At 36.2% G+C, this 26,463-nt stretch overlaps 1 protein-coding gene and 3 non-coding genes across 4 annotated transcripts; 2 read left to right on the top strand and 2 right to left on the bottom strand.

Moving 5' to 3' along the window:
• Positions 1-3,512: 3,512 nt before the first annotated feature.
• LOC130980732 (uncharacterized) lies at positions 3,513-7,235 on the top strand. Its single transcript, XM_057904382.1, has 5 exons — positions 3,513-5,785; positions 5,889-6,185; positions 6,281-6,380; positions 6,473-7,070; positions 7,141-7,235. The coding sequence occupies exons 1-5, from the start codon at positions 3,513-3,515 to the stop codon at positions 7,233-7,235; spliced, it is 3,363 nt and encodes a 1,120-aa protein (XP_057760365.1).
• Positions 7,236-10,740: 3,505 nt separating this feature from the next.
• On the bottom strand, positions 10,741-10,848 carry LOC130984385 (small nucleolar RNA R71). Its single transcript, XR_009088323.1, has one exon. It is a non-coding gene; the product is annotated as a small nucleolar RNA R71 (small nucleolar RNA).
• An 8,750-nt stretch (positions 10,849-19,598) lies between these two features.
• Positions 19,599-19,706, bottom strand: LOC130983994 (small nucleolar RNA R71). The gene has a single exon (XR_009087957.1). It is a non-coding gene; the product is annotated as a small nucleolar RNA R71 (small nucleolar RNA).
• A 6,342-nt stretch (positions 19,707-26,048) lies between these two features.
• On the top strand, positions 26,049-26,156 carry LOC130984819 (small nucleolar RNA R71). Its single transcript, XR_009088726.1, has one exon. It is a non-coding gene; the product is annotated as a small nucleolar RNA R71 (small nucleolar RNA).
• Positions 26,157-26,463: the final 307 nt, after the last annotated feature.

Raw genomic sequence — 26,463 nt, 5'->3', positions numbered from 1 at the left:
TAGCAATGGCCCAAAGCTGCAAGGTTAGAGCACCGTACCTCCTCGGGTGAGTAATGAAATACATACTAAAGCCGATGCATTGAAGCACACTTTTTTTATTTTTAATATTAATCGTTTTAGATGTTTGTTATTCTTATACCTTTTTTTAAAACTTAATTTTAGATGTTAAGAAAAATAAAGAGAAACTAATCAGATGGTATTATAATATATTTTTGGTATAACCTATTAATTTGAGTCCTATTAACCTTTTAACATACTAGTTGTTACATAATTTAATACAGCCAGTGTTGTCACACCAGATGTTATAAGTATGAAAACCAATGCTTAGTTTCCTTCTCTCATCAAGGGTGAGGAGTTATCTAAGAATCTGTCTAGTGTTATTGGCAAAAATTGTCCTGTAAATAGTGCAAGACTAGAAGGTGTACCATTACAACGAAAATCAGCAAAAGCCAGCAGGAGTAATAATAGTTCATGTTCAAAGAAGCCACGAATATCACAACTAGAAGATTTTACTAGCCCTAGTGGGATTGAGGAGTCAAAGGATAGCTTTGATAAGCTTCGATTGCAGAATTTGAAGTGTACTTCTCCAAGTATTTTTTCCTTAAATAAACTACCAATTACTTTCATATCTAATTATTAGGCCTATTGTAGTCTTTCTTTATAAAGATCCTATAGTTATCCATCTTCATAAAATTAATGTTTTCTTGTATTTATTTACTATGCATCCTACATATACACATTGTGATTGGTCAAAGTGTTTATAGCATTAACAAGGAGGCATTAATTAACCTACCTATAGTTGTCTTGTTGACTGTTTGAATCTTGAATTTTGAAATCAGTATTGTTTTGCTTATGTTCGCCACTCAAAGGCATTTTATAAATGTTCTTTTCTTTCCACTTAGTGAACTGTATAGAGTCATCTATCTCAGTTCTGTTTTCAATTGCATTTCTTATCTCTAAGGCAACATGTTCTGCAAACATATCAAAACTACAGCCCTACCAATACAATTTTGCAAGTTCAACGAAAATACCTAATGTTTTATATCTAACATAAAGCTTCCCTTAACAATCAAATTAACAATGAAGAAAGGAAATTATCAATGAACAAAGCTGAGAAAGAAACACTACTCACAAAAATTAGAACCTTGCAGAAGACGCACAAAAAGAAGAGGAGGCACGGACAATCAAGCGAAGGGGTGGTGTCTGAGGCTGGCAGGGGCGCAGGTTCTGAGACCGGCGGAGGCAAACACATGCAGGAGGCAGAGCGGTTGTTCGCAAGTGAAGGCTGGTACCTGGGAGTGCGATTGAGATGGTGGAGGTGGTCTGAGGTGCGAGAATGGAGGTTGGAGTGGTGGATGTCTGAGACCAGAGACAGGAGGCAGAGCACAAGCGGCCAAGCACGAGCGGCAACGCGCAGACAGAGGCAGAGCACGCAGAAGGAGCGCAAAGCACGAGCGGCAACCACAATCCGAAGGCAGAGCACGCAGAAGTAGGGAGAAGGAGATGAAGAACTGACCAGGAAACGGTGAAACCAAAAGAAAGTTCTGAAACAAGGTTTGGTTTTTGACAAGGTAACCTAAGTAGCTATAATACGAGGGACTGGGAGAAGGCACTCAACAACTAATCCCCTGAAACTAAAAGGCGATTTTGATAAAATTTTAATTTTTGGCGCAAAGTGAAATTTAATAAGTGGCATTGAAATAACTATGTATAGCAAATTTTTTAAAATTAAAATTATATCTAATTTAAAATATAAAATTAAAAAAGATAAAATTACAATAAAAATATATTCAATAAGTTATAGAATAGAATATTGATATCTAAAAGATATGTATTTTAAAAAAATTATATCTAATAATAATTTTAAAATATTTAAATTAAATTATGTTCTTAAATCTTTGTTGTATAATAATCTGAAAAGATAAATATTTAATAAAATTAATATTTGAAAGATAATTTTTTTTATATTACTAGATAAGATAGATAATCACCAAAAAAAAAGATAAGATAGATAAGATAAGATAACTGCCTCAAATTATATAAATGGGAGCCAGAGACTCTTCAGTTATATTCTTTATTTTACACATATACTTTATAAATCTATTCTAATTTGAGCGCTGGAATATCCTTGTTAGGTACATATTCACCTCATCACTTCAATCAAACAATCTAAAAACTATTTTGATTCACAAGTCTCCAATTCATTTTATAATCCGTACTAAAAATTTTTAGATAAGTAATTTTTTCTCTAATTTTTTTACAGTATTTATATAATTTTATATTAATGTGCTAAAGAGTTCTCTTGAAAAAAATTATATAGAAGTAAATTTTTTTAATAACTATCATTATATGATTTAATGTTCATTACTATAATTTTTTATTATTAAAAAGTTTATTATTACTTTAAAATTAATTCATTGTTTAATTTATCTTGTATGTAAAGTCTATTGTATAGGGGAATGTCTTTATTTATTTGGTTATTCTAAAACGCATGGAATAATAGTTCAGTTGCCCAATTTTTTGTTTGATAATTAATTAGTGCCACTGCCTTATCAATAAGTTTGGACTTAATTTCCGCAAGTACATAAAAACCATGTAATTGAAGTGGAATATATACATTGCGATTATCATCCTGTTTGGCCATCGTGAAAGAATGAAAGCTATAAGGCGCATAAAAAGGAGTAAGGACAAAATAATTTTCCAAGATCTAAAATCAGTACAAAGCGGCCTCATGGAATGAATATATAGGATTTAATAAAAGTGGTTGGTCAAACTGGAATTTGAACAAAAGTGATTTTATAAAATTGATTTTGGATAAAAGTAAATTTGTGTTAACATTATTTATGTTTGGCAATTCTATACTAAAATTGATTTTAATAAAATAAATATTGTTTGGATAATATTAGTTAAAATCATTTTTAGATAGATAATTACTAAAAAGGACATGACATTAAATTATAATATTATTTTTTATATATATTTAATTTTTTATATTTTTTATATGTTTTTATATAATATATTTTTAATATTTTTGCAAACTTATTTTTATTCTAATTTTAGTATAGTTTTTTTGTCACATTTTTAATTATATCAAATTTATGAAAAATAAATAAATATAATTAAGTTTTAAAAAAATACAACTTTTTTTAGTACTCGGTTTATGCACTACTTCACGGTTAGAAGAAAAAGACTAAAGAGGGGCTAAAATTAATTTTTTAATATGTTAAAAATCAATTTATTTGCTGGATCGAAACACTACATTATAATTTGGTTTTTCAAATATCATTGTCAATAATCTTTGTTAAGTTTTGATTTTTTATCAATTTTTAATTAATTTTTATTGTTCATAGTATAGATAGTTTTTTAAGAATTTTTTTATGTTCACTGATGTATATTTATCAAAATATAATATTATAATTTTGCAACATGAAATTAATTATACTCATAGTTGATTATCTTATAAAAATATTATTTAATTAATTTAATTTTTAATATACTTTATATATGTAGATATGGAAATTCCAGAACAACGAAAGTGGATGTACAATAGAAATTTGCCAAACCGAGGAGGATTACGACAAGAATTTGTCAATGGTGTTCGATATTTTATTGATACAGTTAAAAAACAACCTCAATTTGTACTCGAAGGCGGTGTACTTAGATGTCCTTGCAACAAACATAAAAATAAGATTTTTTCAACTCCGGATGAGGTTTCACTAGATTTATATAAATATGGTTTCATGCCAAGATACTGGTGTTGGGATTCACATGGAGAGAGTCCTTTGCATTTAAATGTAGATCATGATAATCAAGAAGGTACATATTCTTCTCTGCATGCTATTGTGCCAATAAGAAATTCATATGAATCTATGGTGGTTGATGCTGCTGGACCAGAATTGATGAGTCAATTTGAAGAACACATGGAGGAGCCTCCGAATGCAGAAGCTAAAAAATTTTATGATTTATTACAGTCTGCTCAGCGCTCATTATTTGAGGGATGTATGAATCATTCAGAATTATCAATGGCAGTTAAAATGTTGAGTATAAAAGCTAAAGGGAATGTATCTCAACAGATCTTTGATGATTTCGTGAAAGCTATGAAAGAAGTGATGCCGAAGGATAACTTACTTGTCTCCAATTTTTATGAAGCAAAGAAGTTAGTATCAAAACTTGGAATGGAAAGCAATAAAATTGATTGTTGCATTAATGGTTGTATGCTGTATTACAAGGAGGATGATATACCAAGAAAGGAATGTAAATTTTGTCATTCTCCAAGGTACAAGATAGGTAAAAAGGGTAAACCAGTGCCTTTGAAACGAATGCATTATTTACCGCTTATACCTCGTTTAAGAAGACTTTATGCTTCAATGAACACAGCACCTCACATGCGATGGCATTTTGATCACGAGTTTAAAGGAGTTCTTGAGCATCCATCGGATTCAAAAGCATGGAAGTATTTTGATAGAAAACATCCACAATTTTCTCAAGAACCACGCAATGTCAGACTAGGATTATGTGCTGATGGATTCACCCCTTTTGGTCAATCTGGTAAACAATATTCATGTTGGCCAATAATTGTCACTCCTTATAACCTGCCTCCTTCTATGTGCATGAAAACTCCTTACATGTTTTTATCCATGATTATCCCTGGTCCTCGTAATCCCAAAACTAGAATTGATGTTTACCTACAGCCCTTGATTGATGAGCTAAAATTACTATGGGAAGATGGCGTTTTAACTTATGATATTCATTCCAAGTCAAATTTTGTAATGCGAGCTGCATTGTTGTGGACTATTAATGATTTTCCTGCATATGGAATGTTGTCTGGCTGGATGACAGCAGGCAGGCTAGCATGCCCATACTGTATGGAACGAACCAAGGCATTTCAATTAAAAAATGGGGGAAAGCCATCATGGTTTGATTGTCACAGACAATTCTTGCCAGATAATCACATGTTTAGAAGAAACAAGGATGCATTCTATAAGAATAGAATTGAGAGATCAGAACATCCGCCAAGATTGACTGGAGAGCAAATATGGGATATAGTTCAGAATTATGATAAGATAAGTGATGTTGAGCAACTTGAGATAGAAGGATATGGAAGTATGCATAATTGGACCAAAAGAAGCATATTTTGGGATTTGCCTTATTGGCGTCATAATTTAATCCGTCATAACCTTGATGTAATGCATATTGAGAAGAATGTATTTGATAATATATTCAATACTGTCATGGACATCAAAGAGAAGACTAAAGATAATGCAAAGGCTAGAATGGATCTGTCATTATACTGCAAGCGAAAAAATTTAGAACTGACAGAACAAAGTGGAGGTAAAATTATAAAACCCAAAGCAAACTACACATTTACTCTCCAGCAAAAGAGGGCAATATGTAAATGGGTGAAAGAGTTAAGGATGCCTGATGGATATGTTTCAAATTTAGGGAGATGTGTTGACATGAAGGAGGGCAAGTTATATGGAATGAAAAGTCATGATTGTCATATATTTATGGAACGTTTACTCCCAATCGCTTTTAGTTCATTGCCAGAACAGATATGGAAGCCAATAACAGAGTTAAGTCAATTTTTTCGAGATTTATGCTCAACATCGTTGCGAGAAGATGTTCTCAATAGGATTGAAGAAAATATTCCAATTGTGCTATGTAAGTTAGAACGTATTTTTCCTCCTGGATTTTTTGACTCAATGGAACATCTACCTATTCATTTGCCATTTGAAGCATTGCTTGGTGGTCCTGTGCAATATAGATGGATGTATCCTTTTGAGAGGTACCTTAGTCACACTTCTATATTTATTCTCAAATTTCTTTTTACTGTTTTATTAAGCCAATTATTTGTTATTTGATTTTTGTTATAAATTTTTTTACGACAGATTTCTCCACCATCTTAAGAAAAAGGTCAAGAACAAAGCACATGTTGAAGGATCTATCATTGAATCATACCTAATTGAGGAGATTTCTCATTTTTGTGAGTACTATTTTAGCCAAACTAGCATCGACACAAAGCAAAATGATGAGGGTGATGATTCAATGCAATCAACTTTGTCTATTTTTAATTTGCCTGGTTGTTTGGCTGGTGAATGCAAAACTCGTTATTTAGATGACAAAGAATTCAGTGCAGCCATGAATCATATACTAATAAATTGTGATGAAATTAAGCCATATATTGAGTGAGTATTGATCTTCATATGTATATTCTTACTATTAACAATATTTTCTTATATTAATAATTTAAATTTTTTTGAAATTCATGTACTAACTATAGGATCTTTGTCGACTTCATACACCAATATCATATTACTTTAAGTGATGAACAAGTTGATCAATTTATTGAAGCAGATTTTGTAAAGTGGTTTAAAAATTATGTAAGTCAACATGATATGATGGTCTTATTGTACACACATTTTTTGGTAGATGACATATTGTATTCTAACTTGTTGATTCTTATTTAATATAGGTTCATGATCCTTTAAATAATGTGACGGATTTGAATATTCAATCCTTGGCATGGGGTCCTTTGAGAACTGTTAAATGTTGGCCTATTTACAAAGTCAATGGCTTCAAGTTTCACACAAGATCTCAATCAAGTGGAAAGTCAACTCAGAATTATGGAATATGTGTCAAAGGCACAGGTTATGGTGAATATGAAAATGATTTCTATGGCCAGCTTGATGAAATTATTCAAGTTGAGTATACTGGGTTACCACTAAAAAGAGTTGTACTATTTAAATGTGAATGGTTTGATCCCACGATTGGCAAAGGAACAAAGGTAAACAAAGAGTATGGAATCATACAGATTCGAAAGAATCGACGATATGGTAAATATGATCCATTTATCATTGCACATAAAGCAATCCAAGTATATTTTGCACCTCATCCAATGAGCAACACTAAGGAAAAAGCAGAATGGTGGTTTGTATTCAAGACTAAAGCAAGAGGTGATATTGAGATTGAAACAACAGAAGATTTTGCATATCAAGAAGATGCCACAAATCAATCTAACAATCATATCTCAAATGATATTGACACTATTATTGATTTATTGGATACCAATAGTACAAGATATGATGATGATGATGATGATGATGATGATGATGATGATGATGATGATGATGACACTTGGAGATGAGGACGAGGATGAGGACGAGAATGAAGATGAGACTGAGGATGAAGATGAAGACGAGGACGAGAACAATGAGGACGAAGATCAAACTGAATAGTATGATAAAGTGCAATATAAAATATATTCATTTGTATTTTTTTTTTTAATTTTTAATATACCTTAATCTTATATGAAAAAGTATATAATTTTTTTATTTTGCATGATTTTTTTATTATTATTTATTATTTGTATTATTTTTTTTAGAAGATTGGATATAATTTATTTTTAAATTTTTATATATGTGATTCTTTTAGAAACACTTTATCTTAAATTTGTTACAAAATTAAATTTTGAATTATTATAACGTAAATAATTAAAAAAATAAATTAAAAAATAATAGACTAATTTAAAATATAAACAATATTTTTATACTAAATGTTAAAATTTTTCAACAAATATTTGAAATTCGTTTGAAAACTGATGCACTTTTAAATAGAATTTACAAATGATATTATTTTCGTTCCAAATTTGTGGAAAAAAATTTAGCTATTTCGAAAGGTTAGCTATAGTAAAAGTATTTAAGCCTAATTATAGACAAATTTAGGATAAAATTAATATTTTTCAAAATTCGTCCCAAATCCGTCTGAAGTTATAGCGCATATTCAGATGGAATATGGACGAATTATAGTTTTTGTCCAAAATGTGTTGCTAATCTGTATGAAAATTTTGGCGCCATCCAAAAAAAATTTGGCGCCAAAATTTGGGACAAAATTTAGACAAATTTAGGCCAGAATATATTATTCCAATGTCTCCACTAAAAATTGTTCAACATTTGTCTCAAATTTGTCCGAAATAAAAAAGTCATTCAGACAGAATAAATTTTGTTTGAAATTTTCGTCTGAAAAAGTACTTTTTCTAGTAGTGATTTTCACTAAGAGGACGGACGGTAGCCATTGACAACGGTGATCCCCCAACATCCAGCTTGCCATGGAAAGGAGTACGCATGACTGGATGAAAGCAGTAGGAATGCAGAGGCTCAGACAGAACAAAGCATCTCCATACGCTTATTTGAAATTTCCACCAATGAATTGCATAAGTATCTTTATCTTATTTTATGTTTTATTTAATTTTTAATCATCAAAACCTCATAACCATGTGAATCTGCCTGACTGAGATTTACAAAATGACCATAGCTTGCTTCAAGCCGACAATCTCCGTGGGATCGACCCTTACTCACGTAAAGGTATTACTTGGACGACCTAGTACACTTGCTGGTTAGTTGTATCGGAGTTGTGTATCACAATTCCGTGCACCAAGGTTTCTGGGGATTGTTCGAGTTTGGACAACTGACGGTTCATTTTGTTGCTTAGATTAGGTATTTTTCTTTTTTTATTTTTTTTCTTCAGAATTTTTAAGAATGAATTCAAGAGTTTTAGATGATGCTTTTATCATCACAGGAGCCTTTTTGATTCCCATCAATTTGGCTGTTGTATGTAATGTTCTGCTAAAGCTTGGCTAGCCATGTCTAATCTTTTTAGACTGAAGCTTTAGACTAACATTGCATGATTCCTGGAATTCTTATTAAAAATTTTGAGTTTCTTATTTTCTTTTTCAAAATAATTTTCGAAAAAATACAAAAAAAATTAAAAATCATAAAACAAAAAAAAATTTGTGTTTCATGTTTGAGTCTAGTGTCAATTTTTAAGTTTGGTGTCAATTGCATGTCTTTATTCTTCTTGCATTTTTCGAAAGTATGTTCTTGTTTTCTTCATTGATCTTCAAGTTGTTCTTGATGATTTTCTTTGTCTGATCTTTAAATTCTCTTGTTTTGTGTCTTTTGTTGTTTCTCATGTGCATTCTCAAATTGTTAGTGTCTCTAGTATGAAAATTTCTACGTTTGGTGTCTTGCATGTCTTTTTTTTCTTAAAAATTTTCAAAAATATATTCTTGATGTTCATCATGATCTTCATAGTGTTCTTGATGTTCATCTTGACATTCAAAGTGTTCTTGCATGCATTCCTTGTTTTGATCTTAGTTTTTCATGTTTAATTTCATTCTGTTATTTTTCTCTCTCATCATTAAAAATTGAAAAAAAATTCAAAATTATGTCTTTTCAAGTCAATAATACAGAGAATTGAAGATTCATAACATACAGCAGAGAAATCACAGAGAAAAAGCGGGGCATTCAAAACGCCCAGTAAAGAAGGATTTTTGGCGTTTAAACGCCAGCCAGGGTACCTGCCTGAGTGTTTAACGCCTAAGGAGGTAGCCAAGTGGGCGTTAAATGCCAGAATGGATACCATTCTGGGCGTTTAATGCTAGGATAACACCAAGGAGGAAATTTTGTTTTCAATTCAAATTTTTTTTCAAATTTTTAAGTTTTAAAACTAATTTTTCAAAATCTTATCTTTTTCATATCCTCTCATATCAATAATATCTTTTTCAAAATCAAATCTTTTTCATTTTTCTTTTAATATTTTCGAAAATCCTTGCTAACAATTAATGTTGTGATTCAAAAATTTCAAGTTTGTTACTTTCTTGTTAAGAAAGGTTTAATATTTGAATTCTAGAATCATATCTTTTAGTTTCTTATTAGTCAAGTCATCAATTTTGATTTTAAAAATCAAATCTTTTTCAATCATATCTTTTCAAACATATATTTTTCAATCAAATCTTTTCCAAATCATATCTTTTTCAAAACCACCTAACTACTTTTCTCTCTCTCTAATTTTTGAAAACCACTAACCACTTCTTCAAAAATCTTTTTAATTAACTAATTGTTTTAAACTCTAATTTTATTCCTTTCTTAATTTTCTAATACTAACTAATTTTTAAAATAAAAACAAAAATAGTTTTCCTTTTTCTTTTATTTAGTATTCGAATTTCTTCTCTCTCCCATCTCTTTCTATTTAATCACTAACACTTATCCTCCTTTAATAATTCAGACCCCTCCCTCTCTATAAGTTCAAATTTCTCTCTCTACCTCATCCTTCTATTCTTCTTTTTCTCTGACACATCAAGAAATCTCTATACTGTGACATAGAGGATTCCATACTTTTTTTTGTTTTTTTCTCTTTCATATGAGTAGGAACAAAGATAAAGGCATTCTTGTTGAAGCTGATCCTGAACCTGAAAGGACTCTAAAGAGGAAGCTAAGAGCAGCTAAAGCACAATACTCTGAAGAGGACCTGACAGAAATTTTTGAAAAGGAAGCAGACAAAATAGACATGGCCGAACCCAACAACAACAATGCAAGGAAGATGCTTGGTGACTTTACTGCACCAACTCCCAACTTCTATGGGAGAAGGATCTCTATTCCTGCCATTGGAGCAAACAACTTTGAGCTTAAGCCTCAATTAGTTTCTCTGATGCAACAGAATTGCAAGTTTCATGGACTTCCATTGAAAGATCCTCATCAGTTCTTGGCTGAATTCTTACAAATCTGTGACACTGTTAAGACCAATGGAGTTGATCTCGAGGTCTACAGACTTATGCTTTTCCCTTTTGTTGTAAGAGACAGAGCTAGTATATGGTTGAACTCATAACCTAGAGGCATCCTGAACTCTTGGGAAAAGCTAGTCAATGCCTTCTTAGCTAAATTCTTTCCACCTCAAAAGATGAGTAAGCTTAGAGTGGAAGTTTAAACCTTCAACCCGAAGGAAGGTGAATCCCTCTATGAAGCTTGGGAAAGATACAAGCAATTGATCAGAAGGTGTCCTTCTGACATGCTTTCAGAATGGAGCATCATAGGTATCTTCTATGATGGTATGTCTGAGTTATCCAAGATGTCATTGGACCATTCTGCAGGCAGATCTATTCATCTGAAGAAAATGCCTGTAGAAGCCCAGGAACTTATTGAAATGGTTGCAAATAACCCGTTCATGTACACTTCTAAAAGAAATCCTGTGAATAATGGGACAACTCAGAAGAAAGGAGTTCTTGAGATTGATACTCTGAATGCCATATTGGCTCAGAACAAATTATTGACTCAGCAAGTCAATATGATTTCTCAGAATCTAACTGGATTGCAAGCTGCATCTAGCAGTAATAAAGATGCATCTTCTGAAGAAGAAGCTTATGATCCTGAGAACCCTGCAATGGAAGAGGTGAATTACATGGGAGAACCCTATGGAAACACCTATAATCCTTCATGGAGAAATCATCTAAATCTCTCATGGAAGGATCAATAGAAGCCTCAACAAGGCTTCAACAACAATAATGGTGGATGAAATAGGTTTAGCAATAGCAAGCCTTTTCTATCATCTTCTCAGCAACAGACAGAGAACTCTGAGTAGAGTCATTCTGACTTAGCAACCATAGTCTCTGATCTATCTAAGACCACACTAAGTTTCATAAATGAAACAAGATCCTCCATTAGAAATTTGGAGGCACAAGTGGGTCAGCTGAGTAAAAAGGTTACTGAAACTCCTCCTAGCACTCTCCCAAGCAATACAAAAGAAAATCCCAAGAGAGAGTGCAATGCCATAACCATGACCAACATGGCCAAACCTGGAAAGAGTAAGGAGGACGTGATTCTCAGTGAGAAAAACCTCATGGGATGTCCTCTGAATGAAAAGAAGTTCCCCTTTGAGGAACCAAGGGAATCTGAGGCTCATACAGAGACCATAGAGATTCTATTAAACCTACTTCTGCCATTCATGAGCTCTGATAAGTATTCTTCCCCTGAAGAGGATGAAGATATTACTGAAGAGCAAGTTGCTAAGTACCTTGGAGCAATCATGAAGATGAATGCCAAGTTATTTGGTAATGAGACTTGGGAAGATGAACCCCCCTTGCTCACCAATGAACTAAATGACTTGATTAGGCAGACGTTACCTCAGAAGAAACTGGATCCCGAAAAATTCTTAATACCCTGTACCATAGGCACCATGACCTTTGAGAAGGCTCTGTGTGACCTGGGGTCAAGCATAAACCTCATGCCACTCTCAGTAATGGAGAAACTGGGAATCTTTGAGGTACAAGCTGCAAGAATCTCACTAGAGATGGCAGACAAATCCATGAAACTGGCTTATGGACTTGTAGAAGATGTTTTAGGGAAGGTTGATGGCCTTTACATCCCTGCTGACTTCATAATCCTGGACACTGGGAAGAATAAGAATGAATCCATCATGCTTGGCAGACCCCTTCTAGCCACAGCAAAAGTTGTGATTGATGTTGACAGAGGAGAGTTGGTCCTTCAAGTGAATGAGGACTACCCTGTGTTTAAGGCTCAAGAATCTCCTTCTGTACACATGGAGAAGAAGCATGAAAAGCTTCTATCAATACAGAGTCAACTAGAGCCCCCACATTCAAACTCTAAATTTGGTGTTGAGAGGCCATCATCATGCTCTGAGTATTTTTGAGGCTCCATGAGAGCTCACTGTCAAGCTATTGACATTAAAGAAGCGCTTGTTGGGAGGCAACCCAATTTTAACTTATCTATGTTGAATTTCTATTTTCCATTGTTATTTTATATTTTCTTTAGGATGATGATCATGTGGAGTCTCAAAAACAAAAGCAAAAATAAAAAATAGCATTGAAAATAGCACACCCTGGAGGATGAGCTTACTGGCATTTAAACGCCAGTAAGGGTAGCAGAATGGACGTTAAATGCCCAGTCTGGCACCATTCTGGGCGTTTAACGCTAGAAAAGGGCACCAAGATAGAAAGAGAAGAAAAGGTGGCATTAAACACCAGAAATGGGCAGCAACTTGGTGTTTAACGCCAGGATTGGCACTCAAAAGGGCATTTACACGCCAAAACGGTGCAGGGATGAGAAATTCTTGACACCTCAGGATCTATGGACCCCACAGAATCCCCACCTACCTTAACTCACTCTCTCTCTTCTTCACACCTTCCCATAACACCCTTCCCCAAATACCCCTCACAATCACCTCCATTTTTCTTCCCCATCACCTCTTTACCAATCACCTACACCCACTCTTCCCCAACAAAGCCAACCTCTAATACACGAACCCTACCCTTTCTTTCCACTCCTATATAAACCCCTCATCCATCCTTCAAATTCACACATTATAAACACTTCTTCTTCCCTTGGCCGAACCACTCACAACTCTCCATCTCCTCCATTTCTTATTCTTCTTCGTCCTTCTTTCTTTTTTTTCTTAAGGATGAGCAAACCTTTTAAGTTTGGTGTGGAAAAAGCATTACTTTTTGTGTTTCCATAACCATTTAAGGCACCTAAGGCCAGAGAAACCTCTAGAAAGAGGAAAAGGAAGGCAAAAGCTTCCACCTCCGAGTCATGGGAGATGGAGAGATTCATCTCAAAGGTCCATCAAGACCACTTCTATAAAGTTGTGGCCAAGAAAAAGGTGATCCCTGAGGTTCCTTTCATGCTCAAAAGGAATGAGTATCCAGAGATCTGACATGAGATTCGAAAAAGAGGTTGGGAAGTTCTCACCAACCCCATTCAATAAGTCAAAATCTTAATGGTTCAAGAGTTCTATGCTAATGCATGGATTACCAAAAACCATGATCAAAGTGTGAACCCGAACCCAAAGAATTGGCTTACAATGGTTCGGGAGAAATACTTAGTTTTTAGTCCGGAAAATGTAAGGTTGGCATTCAACTTGCTAATGATGCAAGGAGATGCACGCCCCTACACTAAAAGGGTCAACTTTGATTAAAGGTTGGACTAAGTCCTCATGGACATATGTGTGGAAGGAGCTTAGTGGAAAAGAGACTCCAAAGGCAAGCCGGTTCAATTGAGAAGGCATGACCTTAAACCCGTGGCTAAAGGATGGTTGGAATTCATCCAATGCTCCATCATTCCTACTAGCAACCGATCCGAAGTGACTGTAGATCAGGCTATCATGATCCATAGCATCATGATTGGAGAGGAAGTAGAAGTTCATGAGGTCATATCTCTAGAACTCTACAAAGTGGTTAACAAAACCTCCACCTTGGCAAGGTTAGCCTTTTCTCATCTCATCTGTCACCTATGCAATTTAGCTGGAGTTGTCATAGGAGAAGACATCCTCATTGAAGAGGACAAGCCCATCACTAAAAGGAGGATGGAGCAAATAAGAGAGCCCACTCATGGACCTTAACAAGAGCATGAGGAAGTCCCTCATCAAGAAATCCCTGAGATGCCTCAAGGGATGCATTTTTCTCCACACAACTATTGGGAGCAACTCAACACCTCTTTGGGAGATTTGAGTTCCAATATGGAGCAACTAAGGATGGAGCACCAAGAGCACTCCATTATTCTCCATGAAATTAGAGATGATCAAATAGCCATGAGGGAAGAGCAACAAAGGCAAGGAAGAGACATAGAGGAGCTCAAGCGTTCCATTAGATCTTCAAGAGGAAGAACTAGCCGCCATCACTAAGGTGGACCGGTTCTTTGATTTCCTTGTTCTTATCTTTCTGTTGTTCGATTTTTATGCTTTATGTGTTATCTATGTTTTTGTCCTCATTACATGATCATTAGTGTCTAGTATCTATGTCTTAAGGCTATAAATGTCCTATGAACCCTTCACCTTTCTTAAATGAAAAATGTACCTAATTACAAAAGAACAAGAAGTACTTGAATTTCGAAATTTATCTTGAAATTAGTTTGATTATTTTGACGTGGTGGCAATACTTTTTGTTTTCTGAATGAATGCTTGAACAATGCATAATTTTGATAGTGAAGTTTATGAATGTTAAAATTATTGGCTCTTGAAAGAATGATGAAAAAAAGAGAAATGTTATTGATAATATGAAAAATCATAAAATTGATTCTTGAAGCAAGAAAAAGCAGTGAATAACAAAGCTTGCAAAAAAAATGGCAAAAAAGAAAAAGAAAGAAAAATAAAAAGCAAGCAGAAAAAGCCAATAGCCCTTTAAACCAAAAGGCAAGGGTAAAAGGGATCCAAGGCTTTGAGCATTAATGTATAGGAGGGCCCAAAGGAATAAGATCCTGGCCTAAGTGGCTAAATCAAGCTGTCCTTAACCATATGCTTGTGTCATGAAGGTCCAAGTGAAAAGCTTGAGACTGAGTGGTTAAAATCGTGATCCAAAGCAGAAAGAGTGTGCTTAAGAACTCTGGACACCTCTAACTGGGGACTTTAACAAAGCTGAGTCACAATCTGAAAAGGTTCACCCAGTTATGTGTCTGTGGCATTTATGTATCCAGTGGTAATACTGGAAAACAAAGTGCTTAGGGTCACGACCAAGACTCATAAAGTAGCTGTGTTCAAGAATCAACATACTGAACTAGGAGAATCAATAACACTATCTTAATTCTGAATTCCTAGAGATGCCAATCATTCTGAACTTCAAAGGATAAAGTGAGATGCCAAAACTGTTCAGAAGCAAAAAGCTACTAGTCCCGCTCATCTAATTGGAGCTAAGCTTCATTGATATTTTGGAATTCATTGTATATTCTCTTCTTTTTATTTTATTTATTTTCAGTTTCTTGGGGACAAGCAATAATTTAAGTTTTGGTGTTGTGATGAGCGGATAATTTATACGCTTTTTGGCATTGTTTTTAGGTAGTTTTTAGTATGATTTAGTTAGTTTTTAGTATATAATTATTATTTTTTATGAAAAAATCACATTTCTGGCCTTTACTATGAGTTTGTGTATTTTTCTATGATTTCAGGTATTTTCTGGCTGAAATTGAGGGACCTGAGCAAAAATCTGATTCAGAGGCTGAAAAAGGACTGCAGATGCTGTTGGATTCTAACCTCCCTGCACTCGAAATGGATTTTCTAGAGCTACAGAAGCCCAATTGGCGCGCTCTAAACTGCATTGGAAAGTAGACATCTTGGGCTTTCCAGAAATATATAATAGTTCATACTTTATCCAAGTTTTGATAATGCAAACTGGCGTTTTAAAGCCAACTTTCTACCCTTTTCTGGCGTTAAACGCCAAATCTGGCATAAAAGCTGGAGTTAAACGCCTAAACTGGCACCAGGGCTGGCATTTAACTCCAAGAAAAGCCTATGCATGTGAAAGCTTCAATGCTCAGCCCATGCACACACCAAGTGGGCCCCGGAGGTGGATTTCTACATCATTTACTTATTTCTGTAAACTTTAGGTTACTAGTTCATTATAAATAGGACCTTTTACTATTGTATTTTAAAAAGAGGGGGGGGGGAGATCTTTAGATCATTTTTGAGACTATCTTTGTATCACTGTTGATCTCTTGATCACGTTTAGGGGGCTGGCCATTCGGCCATGCCTGGACCTTCATCACTTATGTATTTTCAACGGTGAAGTTTCTACACCTCATAGATTAAGGTGTGGAGCTCTGCTGTTCCTCATGAATTAATGCAATTACTACTGTTTTCTATTTAATTCAAGCTCATTCTTGATCTAAGATATTTATTCACACTTCAACATGATGAATGTGATGATCAAGTAACACTCATCTCTATTCTCACTTATGAATGCGTGCCTGACAACCACTTCTGTTCTACCTGAAAACAAGCTTGAATGTATATCTCTTGGCCCCCTGGTCCACGACGCATGGTTGCCTCTCCTGATAACAGAGCCTTCCATTTTGTGAGATCAGAGTCTTCATGTTATAAGCTAGAATCAATTGGCAGCATTCTTGAGATCTGGAAAGTCTAAACTTTGTCTGTGGTATTCCGAGTAGGATCTAGGATAGGATGACTGTGACAAGCTTCAAACTCACGAGTGCTGGGCGCAGTGACAGTGCGCAAAAGGATCATTGGATCTTATTCCAACACAAGTGAGAACCAACAGATGATTAACCCTACGTAACATGTAGCCGGACCATTTTCACTGAGAGGACGGACGGTAGCCATTGACAACGGTGATCCCCCAACATACAGCTTGCCATGGAAAGGAGTACGCATGATTGGATGAAAGCAGTAGGAAAGCAGAGGCTCAGAGGGAACAAAGCATCTCCATACCCTTATCTAAAATTTCCACTAATGAATTGCATAAGTATCTTTGTCTTATTTTATGTTTTATTTCGTTTTTAATCATCAAAATCTCATAACCATGTGAATCTGCCTGACTGAGATTTACAAGATGACCATAGCTTGCTTCAAGCTAACAATCTATGTGGGATCGATCCTTACTCACGTAAGCTATTACTTGGACGACCCAGTGCACTTGCTGGTTAGTTGTATCGGAGTTATGTATCACAATTCGGTGCACCACGTTTTGGTGCCGTTGCCGGGGATTGTTCGAGTTTGGACAACTGGGATCATCTTGTTGCTTAGATTAGGTATTTTTCTTTTTTTATTTTTTTCTTCAGAATTTTTAAGAATGAATTCTAGAGTTTCAAATGATGCTTTTATCATCAGAGGAGCATTTTTTATTCCCATCAATTTGGCTGTTGTATGTAATGCTCTACTAAAGCTTGGCTAGCCATGTCTAATCTATTTAGACTGAAACTTTAGATTAACATTGCATGATTCCTGGAATTCTTATTAAAAATTTTGAGTTTCTTATTTTCTTTTTCAAAATAATTTTTGAAAAAATACAAAAAAAATCATAAAACAAAAAAATATTTTGTGTTTCATGTTTGAGTCTAGTGTCAATTTTTAAGTTTGGTATCAATTGCATGTCTTTATTCTTCTTGCATTTTTCGAAAGTGTGTTCTTGTGTTCTTCATTGATCTTCAAGTTGTTCTTGATGATTTTCTTTGTCTGATCTTTAAATTCTCTTGTTTTGTGTCTTTTGTTGTTTCTCATGTGCATTCTCAAATTGTTAGTGTCTCTAGTATGAAAATTTCTAAGTTTGGTGTCTTGCATGTCTTTCTTTTCTTAAAAATTTTCAAAAATATGTTCTTGATGTTCATCATGATCTTCATAGTGTTCTTGATGCTCATCTTGACATTCAAAGTGTTCTTGCATGCATTCCTTGTTTTGATCTTAGTTTTTCATGTTTAATTTCATTCTGTTGTTTTTTTCTCTCATCATTAAAAATTCAAAAAAAATCAAAATTATGTCTTTTCAAGTCAATAATACAGAGAATTGAAGATTCATAACATACATCAGAGGAATCACAGAAAAAAAGCTGGACGTTCAAAATGCCCAGTAAAGAAGGATTTCTGGCGTTTAAACGCCAGCCAGGGTACCTGGCTGAGCGTTTAACGTCCAAAGAGTTAGCCAAGTGGGTGTTAAATGCCAGAATGGATGCCATTCTGGGCGTTTAATGCCAGGATAACACCAAGGAGGAAATTTTGTTTTCAATTCAAATCTTTTTCAATTTTTCAAAATCTTATCTTTTTCATATTCTCTCATATCAATCATATCTTTTTCAAAATAAAATCTTTTTCATTTTTCTTTTAATATTTTCGAAAATCCTTGCTAACAATTAATGTTGTGATTCAAAAATTTCAAGTTTGTTACTTTCTTGTTAAGAAAGGTTCAATATTTGAATTCTAGAATCATATTTTTTAGTTTCTTGTTAGTTAAGTCATCAATTTTGATTTTAAAAATCAAATCTTTTTCAATCATATCTTTTCAAACATATCTTTTTTAATCAAATCTTTTCCAAATCATATCTTTTTCAAATTTTAATTTCAAAATATTTTTCTAACTTCTTATCTTTTCAAAACTTACTTTTTCTTATCTTTTTCAAAACCACCTAACTACTTTTCTCTCTCTCTAATTTTTGAAAACCACTAACCACTTCTTCAAAAATCTTTTTAATTAACTAATTATTTTAAACTCTAATTTTATTCCTTTCTTAATTTTCTAATACTAACTAATTTTTAAAATAAAAACAAAAATATTTTTTCTTTTTCTTTTATTCAGTATTCGAATTTCTTCTCTCTCCCATCTCTTTCTATTTAATCACTAACACTTATCCTCCTTTAATGATTTGGACCCCCTCCCTCTCTATAAGTTCGAATTCCTCTCTCTACCTCATCCTTCTATTCTTCTTTTCCTCTGACACATCAAGGAATCTCTATACTGTGACATAGAGGATTCCATACTTTCTTTGTTTTCTTCTCTTTCATATGAGTAGGAACAAAGATAAAGGCATTCTTGTTGAAGCTGATCCTGAACCTGAAAGGACTCTGAAGAGGAAGCTAAGAGCAGCTAAAGCACAATACTCTGAAGAGGACCTGACAGAAATTTTTGAAAAGGGAGCAGACAAAACAGACATGGCCGAACCCAACAACAACAATGCAAGGAAGATGCTTGGTGACTTTACTACACCAACTCTCGACTTCTATGGGAGAAGCATCTCTATTCTTGCCATTGGATGAGCTTAAGCCTCAATTAGTTTCTCTGATGCAACAGAATTGCAAGTTTCATGGACTTCCATTGGAAGATCCTCATTAGTTCTTGGCTGAATTTTTGCAAATCTGTGACACTATTAAGACCAATGGAGTGATCTCGAGGTCTACAAACTTATGCTTTTCCCTTTTGCTGTAAGAGACAGAGCTAGTATATGGTCGAACTCACAACCTAGAGACAGCCTAAACTCTTGGAAAAAACTGGTAAATGCCTTCTTAGCTAAATTCTTTTCACCTCAAAAGATGAGTAAGCTTAGAGTGGAAGTTCAAACCTTCAAACAGAAGGAAGGTGAATCCCTCTATGAAGCTTAGGAAAGATACAAGCAATTGATCAGAAGGTGTCCTTCTGACATGCTTTCAGAATGAAGCATCATAGGTATCTTCTATGATGGTCTGTCTGAGTTATCCAAGATGTCATTGGACCATTCTGCAGGCGGATCTATTCATCTGAAGAAAACACCTACAGAAGCCCAGGAACTCATTGAAATAGTTGCAAATAACCAGTTCATGTACACTTCTGAAAGAAATCCTGTGAAGAATGGGACAACTCAGAAGGAGGATGCTGATTCAAAGAAAACTAAATCCAGGAGTGTTGAGGCCGAGGGAAGTCAGGCCCAGCTACCCTTTCTTCAAAGAAACGTGGGGCTACTGACATTCTTCTTAGTGCAAACCCTAAGAAAGTAAAAAGAGCACATCCCACCATTTCTTCTAGAGATTGACCAATCTAATATTGAGACTGAAGTGACTTAACCTGCTCCTCCCATAGTTCCTCGATCAGTGACCATACCACCCATTCCCGTTCTAAGTCTAGTACAGCCCATTCCGTCAACTACTGTCTCTTAGGCCTCGACTGATTCTCCAATGATAAATTTTTTCATTATTTCCATATTTCATTTTGTCTGGTCATATTCACATTCAATACTGGTGCGCAAAATTGTGAACAGTACTTTTCACAACTCTCATAATCCCCGGTAATGAACCCCAAAGACTTGGTGTTCAATACCATGGCATAAACACAACTTCGCACAACTAACCAGCAAGTGCACTGGGTCGTCCAAGTAATAAACCTTACGCGAGTAAGGGTCGATCCCACGGAGATTGTTGGTATGAAGCAAGCTATGGTCATCTTGTAAATCTTAGTCAGGCAGACTCAAATGGGTATAGATGATGAATAAAACATAAAGATAAAGATAGAGATACTTATGTAATTCATTGGTGGGAATTTCAGATAAGCGCATGAAGATGCTGTGTCCCTTCCGTCTCTCTGCTTTCCTACTGTCTTCATCCAATCCTTCTTACTCCTTTCCATGGCAAGCTTATGCAAGGGTTTCACCGTTGTCAGTGGCTACCTCCCATCCTCTCAGTGGAAATGTTCAACGCACCCTGTCACGGCACGGCTATCCATCTGTCGGTTCTCGATAAGGCCGGAATAGAATCCATTGATTCTTTTGCGTCTGTCACTAACGCCCCGCCCTCAGGAGTTTGAAGCACGTCACAGTCATTCAATCATTGAATCCTACGCAGAATACCACAGACAAGGTTAGACCTTCCGGATTCTCTTGAATGCCGCCATCAGTTCTAGCCTATACCACGAAGACTCTGATCTCACGGAATGGCTGGCTCGGTTGTCAGGCGAGCACTCGGTTGTCAGGCGATCAACCATGCATCGTGTATCAAGAATCCAAGAGATATTCACCCAATCTAAGGTAGAACGGAGGTGGTTGTCAGGCACACGTTCATAGGTGAGAATGATGATGAGTGTCACGGATCATCACATTCATCAAGTTGAAGAACAAGTGATATCTTAGAACAAGAACAAGAGGAATTGAATAGAAGAACAATAGTAATTGCATTAATACTTCGAGGTATAGCAGAGCTCCACACCTTAATCTATGGTGTGTAGAAACTCCACCGTTGAAAATACATAGGAACAAGGTCTAGGAATGGCCGAATGGCCAGCCTCCCAAAGAGGGTTCAATCATAAAAACATGATCAAAAGATGATAACATAATAGTAAAAGGTCCTACTTATAGAAAACTAGTAGCCTAAGGTTTACAAAGATGAGTAAATGACATAAAAATCCACTTCCGGGCCCACTTGGTGTGTGCTTGGGCTGAGCAATGAAGCATTTTCGTGTAGAGACTCTTCTTGGAGTTAAACGCCAACTTTTGTGCCAGTTTGGGCGTTTAACTCCCACTTTGGTGCCAGTTCCGGCGTTTAACGCTGGAATTTCTGAAGGTGACTTTGAACGCCGGTTTGGGCCATCAAATCTTGGGCAAAGTATAGACTATCATATATTGCTGGAAAGCCCAGGATGTCTACTTTCCAACGCCATTGAGAGCGCGCCAATTGGGCTTCTGTAGCTCCAGAAAATCCACTTCGAGTGCAGGGAGGTCAGAATCCAACAGCATCTGCAGCCATTTTCAGTCTCTGAATTAGATTTTTGCTCAGGTCCCTCAATTTCAGCCAGAAAATACCTGAAATCACAGAAAAACACACAAATTCATAGTAAAGTCCAGAAAAGTGAATTTTAACTAAAAACTAATAAAAATATACTAAAAACTAAACCAAATATACTAAAAACATACTAAAAACAATGCCAAAAAGCGTACAAATTATCCGCTCATCACAACACCAATCTTAAATTGTTGCTTGTCCTCAAGCAACTGAAAATCAAATAAGATAAAAAGAAGAGAATATACTATAGACTCCAAATTATCAATGAAACTTAGCTCCAAATTAGATGAGCGGGACTAGTAGCTTTTTGCCTCCGAACAGTTTTGACATCTCACTTTATCCTTTGAAATTCAGAATGATTGGCTTCTTTAGGAACTCAGAATCCAGATAGTGTTATTGATTCTCCTAGTTAAGTATGATGATTCTTGAACACAGCTACTTATTGAGTCTTGGCCGTGGCCTAAAGCACTCTGTCTTCCAGTATTACCACCGGATACATACATGCCACAGACACGTAATTGGGTGAACCTTTTCAGATTGTGACTCAGCTTTGCTAGAGTCCCCAATTAGAGGTGTCCAGGGTTCTTAAGCACACTCTTTTTGCCTTGGATCACAACTTTATTTCTTTCTTTTTCTTTCTTTTTCTTTCTTTTTCTCTTTCTCCCTTTTTTTTCGTTTTTTTTGTATTCACTGCTTTTTCTTGCTTCAAGAATCATTTTTATGATTTTTCAGATCCTCAGTAACATGTCTCCTTTTTCATCATTCTTTCAAGAGCCAACATTCATGAACCACAAATTCAAAAGACATATGCACTGTTCAAGCATACATTCAGAGAACAAAAAGTATTGCCACCACATCAAACTAATTAAGCTAGTTTTAAAGATGAATTCGAAATCCTGTACTTCTTGTTCTTTTGTGATTAAAAACAGTTTTCATTTAAGAAAGGTGATGGATTCATAGGACATTCATAACTTTAAGGCATAGACACTAAGACACTAATGATCATAAGACACAAACATGGATAAACATAAGCATAGAAATTCGAAAAACAGATAAATAAAAAACAAGGAGATTAAAGAACGGTCCACCTTAGTGATGGCGGCGTATTCTTCTTCTTGAAGGTCTTATGGAGTGCTTGAGCTCCTCAATATCTCTTCCTTGCCTTTGTTGCTCCTCTCTCATGATTCTTTGATCTTCTCTAATTTCATGGAGGAGGATGGAGTGTTCTTGGTGCTCCACCCTTAGTTGTCCCATGTTGGAACTCAATTCTCCTAGGGAGGTATTTAGTTGCTCCCAATAGTTTTGTGGAGGAAAGTGCATCCCTTGAGGCATCTCAGGGATTTCATGATGAGTGGGGTCTCTTGTTTGCTCCATCCTTTTCTTAGTGATGGGCTTGAGGTCATGCCTTCTCAGTTGAACCGGCTTTCCTCTTGAATCTCTCTTCCATTGAGCGCCCTCTTCACAAATGTCTGTGAGGACTTGGTCCAACCTTTGATCAAAGTTGACCCTTTTTGAGTTTGAAAGGGACTCATAGATCACCTTCTTCATGGCCACAACTTCATAGAAGTGGTCTTGATGCACCCTTGAGATGAATCTCTCCATCTCCCATGACTCGGAGGTGGAAGCTTTTGCCTTCCCTTTCCTCTTTCTAGAGGTTTCTCCGGCCTTGGATGCCATAAATGGTTATGGAAAAACAAAAAGCAATGCTTTTACCACACCAAACTTAAAAGGTTTGCTCGTCCTCAAGCAAAAGAAGAAAGAATAGAGTAGAAGAAGAAGAAAATGGAGGAGAGGGAGATGGCTTTGTGGTTCGGCCAAAGGGAGAAGTAGTGTTTAGGGTGTGTGAAATGAAGGGGTGAAGATGGGTTTATATAGGGGTGGAGAGAGGGGTAGGGTTCGGCCATTATGGGCGAGTTTGGGAGGGAAAATGGTTTGAATTTGAATGGTGAGGTAGGTGGGGTTTTATGAAGGATGGATGTGAGTGGTGAAGAGAAAGATGGGATTTGATAGGTGAAGGGTGTTTGGGGAAGAGGTGTTGAGGTGATTGGTGAATGGGTGAAGAAGAGAGAGGGTGGTGAGGTTGGTGGGGATCCTGTGGGGTCCACAGATCCTGAGGTGTCAAGGAAAAGTCATCCCTGCACCAAATGGCATGCAAAAATGCGTTTTGAGCCAATTCTGGCGTTAAACGCCGGGCTGGTGCCCATTTCTGGCATTTAATGCCAGGTTCTTGCCCTTTCCTGGCGTTTAATGCCAGTCTGGTGCCCCTTTCTGGCGTTAAACGCCCAGAATGGTGCCAGACTGGGTGTTAAACGCCCACCTACTAGCCTTACTGGCGTTTAAACGACAGTAGGTTCTTCCTCCAGGGTGTGTTGTTTTTCTTCCTGTTTTTTATTCTGTTTTTGCTTTTTCAATTGATTTTGTGACTTCTCATGATCATCAACCTACAAAATAAAATAAAATAACAAAGGAAAATATGTAAAATATAACATTGGGTTGCCTCCCAACAAGCGCTTCTTTAATGTCAGTAGCTTGACAGAGGGCTCTCATGGAGCCTCACATTTTCTCAGAGCAATGTTGGAACCTCCCAACACCAAACTTAGAGTTTGAATGTGGGGGTTCAACACCAAACTTAGAGTTTGGTTGTGGCCTCCCAACACCAAACTTAGAGTTTGACTGTGGGGGCTCTGTTTGACTCTGATTTGAGAGAAGCTCTTCATGCTTCCTCTCCATGGTGACAGAGGGATATCCTTGAGCCTTAAACACAAAGGATTTTTCATTCACTTGAATGATCAGTTCACCTCTGTCAACATCAATCACAGCCTTTGCTGTGGCTAGGAAGGGTCTGCCAAGGATGATAGATTCATCCTTGCACTTCCCAGTCTCTAGGACTATGAAATCAGCAGGGATGTAATGGTCTTCAATCTTTACCAGAACATCCTCTACAAGTCCATAAGCTTGTTTTCTTGAATTGTCTGCCATCTCTAGTGAGATTCTTGCAGCTTGTACCTCAAAGATCCCTAGCTTCTCCATTACAGAGAGAGGCATGAGGTTTACACTTGACCCTAAGTCACACAGAGCCTTCTTGAAGGTCATGGTGCCTATGGTACAAGGTAGTGAAAACTTCCCAGGGTCTTGTCTCTTTTGAGGTAATTTCTGCCTAGACAAGTCATCCAGTTCTTTGGTGAGCAAAGGAGGTTCATTCTCCCAAGTCTCATTTCCAAATAACTTGTCATTTAGCTTCATGATTGCTCCAAGGTATTTAGCAACTTGCTCTTCAGTGACATACTCATCCTCTTCAGAGGAGGAATACTCATCAGAGCTCATGAAAGGCAGAAGTAAGTCCAATGGAATCTCCATGGTCTCATTTTGAGCCTCAGATTCCCATGGTTCCTCATTAGGGAACTCATTGGAGGCTAGTGCACGCCCATTGAGGTCTTCCTCAGTGGCGTTCACCTCCTCTCCTTCCTCTCCAAATTCGGCCATGTTGATGGCCTTGCACTCTCCTTTTGGATTTTCTTCTGTATTGCTTGGAAGAGTACTAGGGGGGAGTTCAGTAATTTTCTTGCTCAGCTGTCCCACTTGTGCCTCCAAATTCCTAATGGAGGACCTTGTTTCAGTCATGAAACTTTGAGTGATTTTGATTAGATCAGAGACCATGGTTGCTAAGTCAGAGTTGTTCTGCTTAGAATTCTCTGTCTGTTGCTGAGAAGATGATGGAGAAGGCTAGCCATTGCTAAACCTGTTTCTTCCACCATTATTGTTGTTGAAACCTTGTTGAGGTCTCTGTTGATCCTTCCATGAGAGATTTGGGTGATTTCTCCATGAAGAATTATAGGTGTTTCTATAGGGTTCTCCTAGGTAATTCACCTCTTCCATTGAAGGGTTCTCAGGATCATAGGCTTCTTCTTCAGATGAAGCATCCCTAGTACTGCTTGGTGCATTTTGCATTCCAGACAGACTTTGAGAAATCAAATTGACTTGTTGAGTCAATATCTTGTTCTGAGCCAGAATGGTATTCAGAGTATCAATCTCAAGAACTCCTTTCTTCTGATTAGTTCCATTGTTTACAGGATTCCTTTCAGAAGTGTACATGAATTGGTTATTTGCACCCATTTCAATCAGCTCTTGAGCTTCTGTAGGCGTCTTCTTCAAATAAAGAGATCGTCCAGCAGAGCTATCCAAAGACATCTTGGACAGTTCAGAGAGACCATCATAGAAAATGCCTATGATGCTCCATTCAGAAAGCATGTCAGAAGGACATTTTCTGATCAATTGTTTGTATCTTTCCCAAGCTTCATAGAGGGATTCTCCATCCTTCTGTCTGAAGGTTTGGACTTCCACTCTAAGCTTACTCAATTTTTGAGGTGGAAAGAACTTTGCCAAAAAGGCATTGACTAGCTTTTCCCATGAGTTCAGGCTTTCTTTAGGTTGTGAGTCCAACCATATCCTAGCTCTGTCTCTTACAGCAAAAGGGAATAGCATAAGTCTGTAGACCTCAGGGTCAACCCCATTAGTCTTGACAGTGTCACAGATTTGCAAGAACTCAGCCAAAAACTGATGAGGATCTTCCAATGGAAGTCCATGGAACTTGCAATTCTGTTGCATTAGAGAAACTAATTGAGGCTTAAGCTCAAAGTTGTTTGCTCCAATGGCAGGG

Source organism: Arachis stenosperma, chromosome 5 (assembly GCF_014773155.1).
Source record: "Arachis stenosperma cultivar V10309 chromosome 5, arast.V10309.gnm1.PFL2, whole genome shotgun sequence".
In the NCBI taxonomy this organism is placed as follows: domain Eukaryota; kingdom Viridiplantae; phylum Streptophyta; class Magnoliopsida; order Fabales; family Fabaceae; genus Arachis; species Arachis stenosperma.
This window is presented reverse-complemented; position numbering and strand designations above follow the sequence as displayed.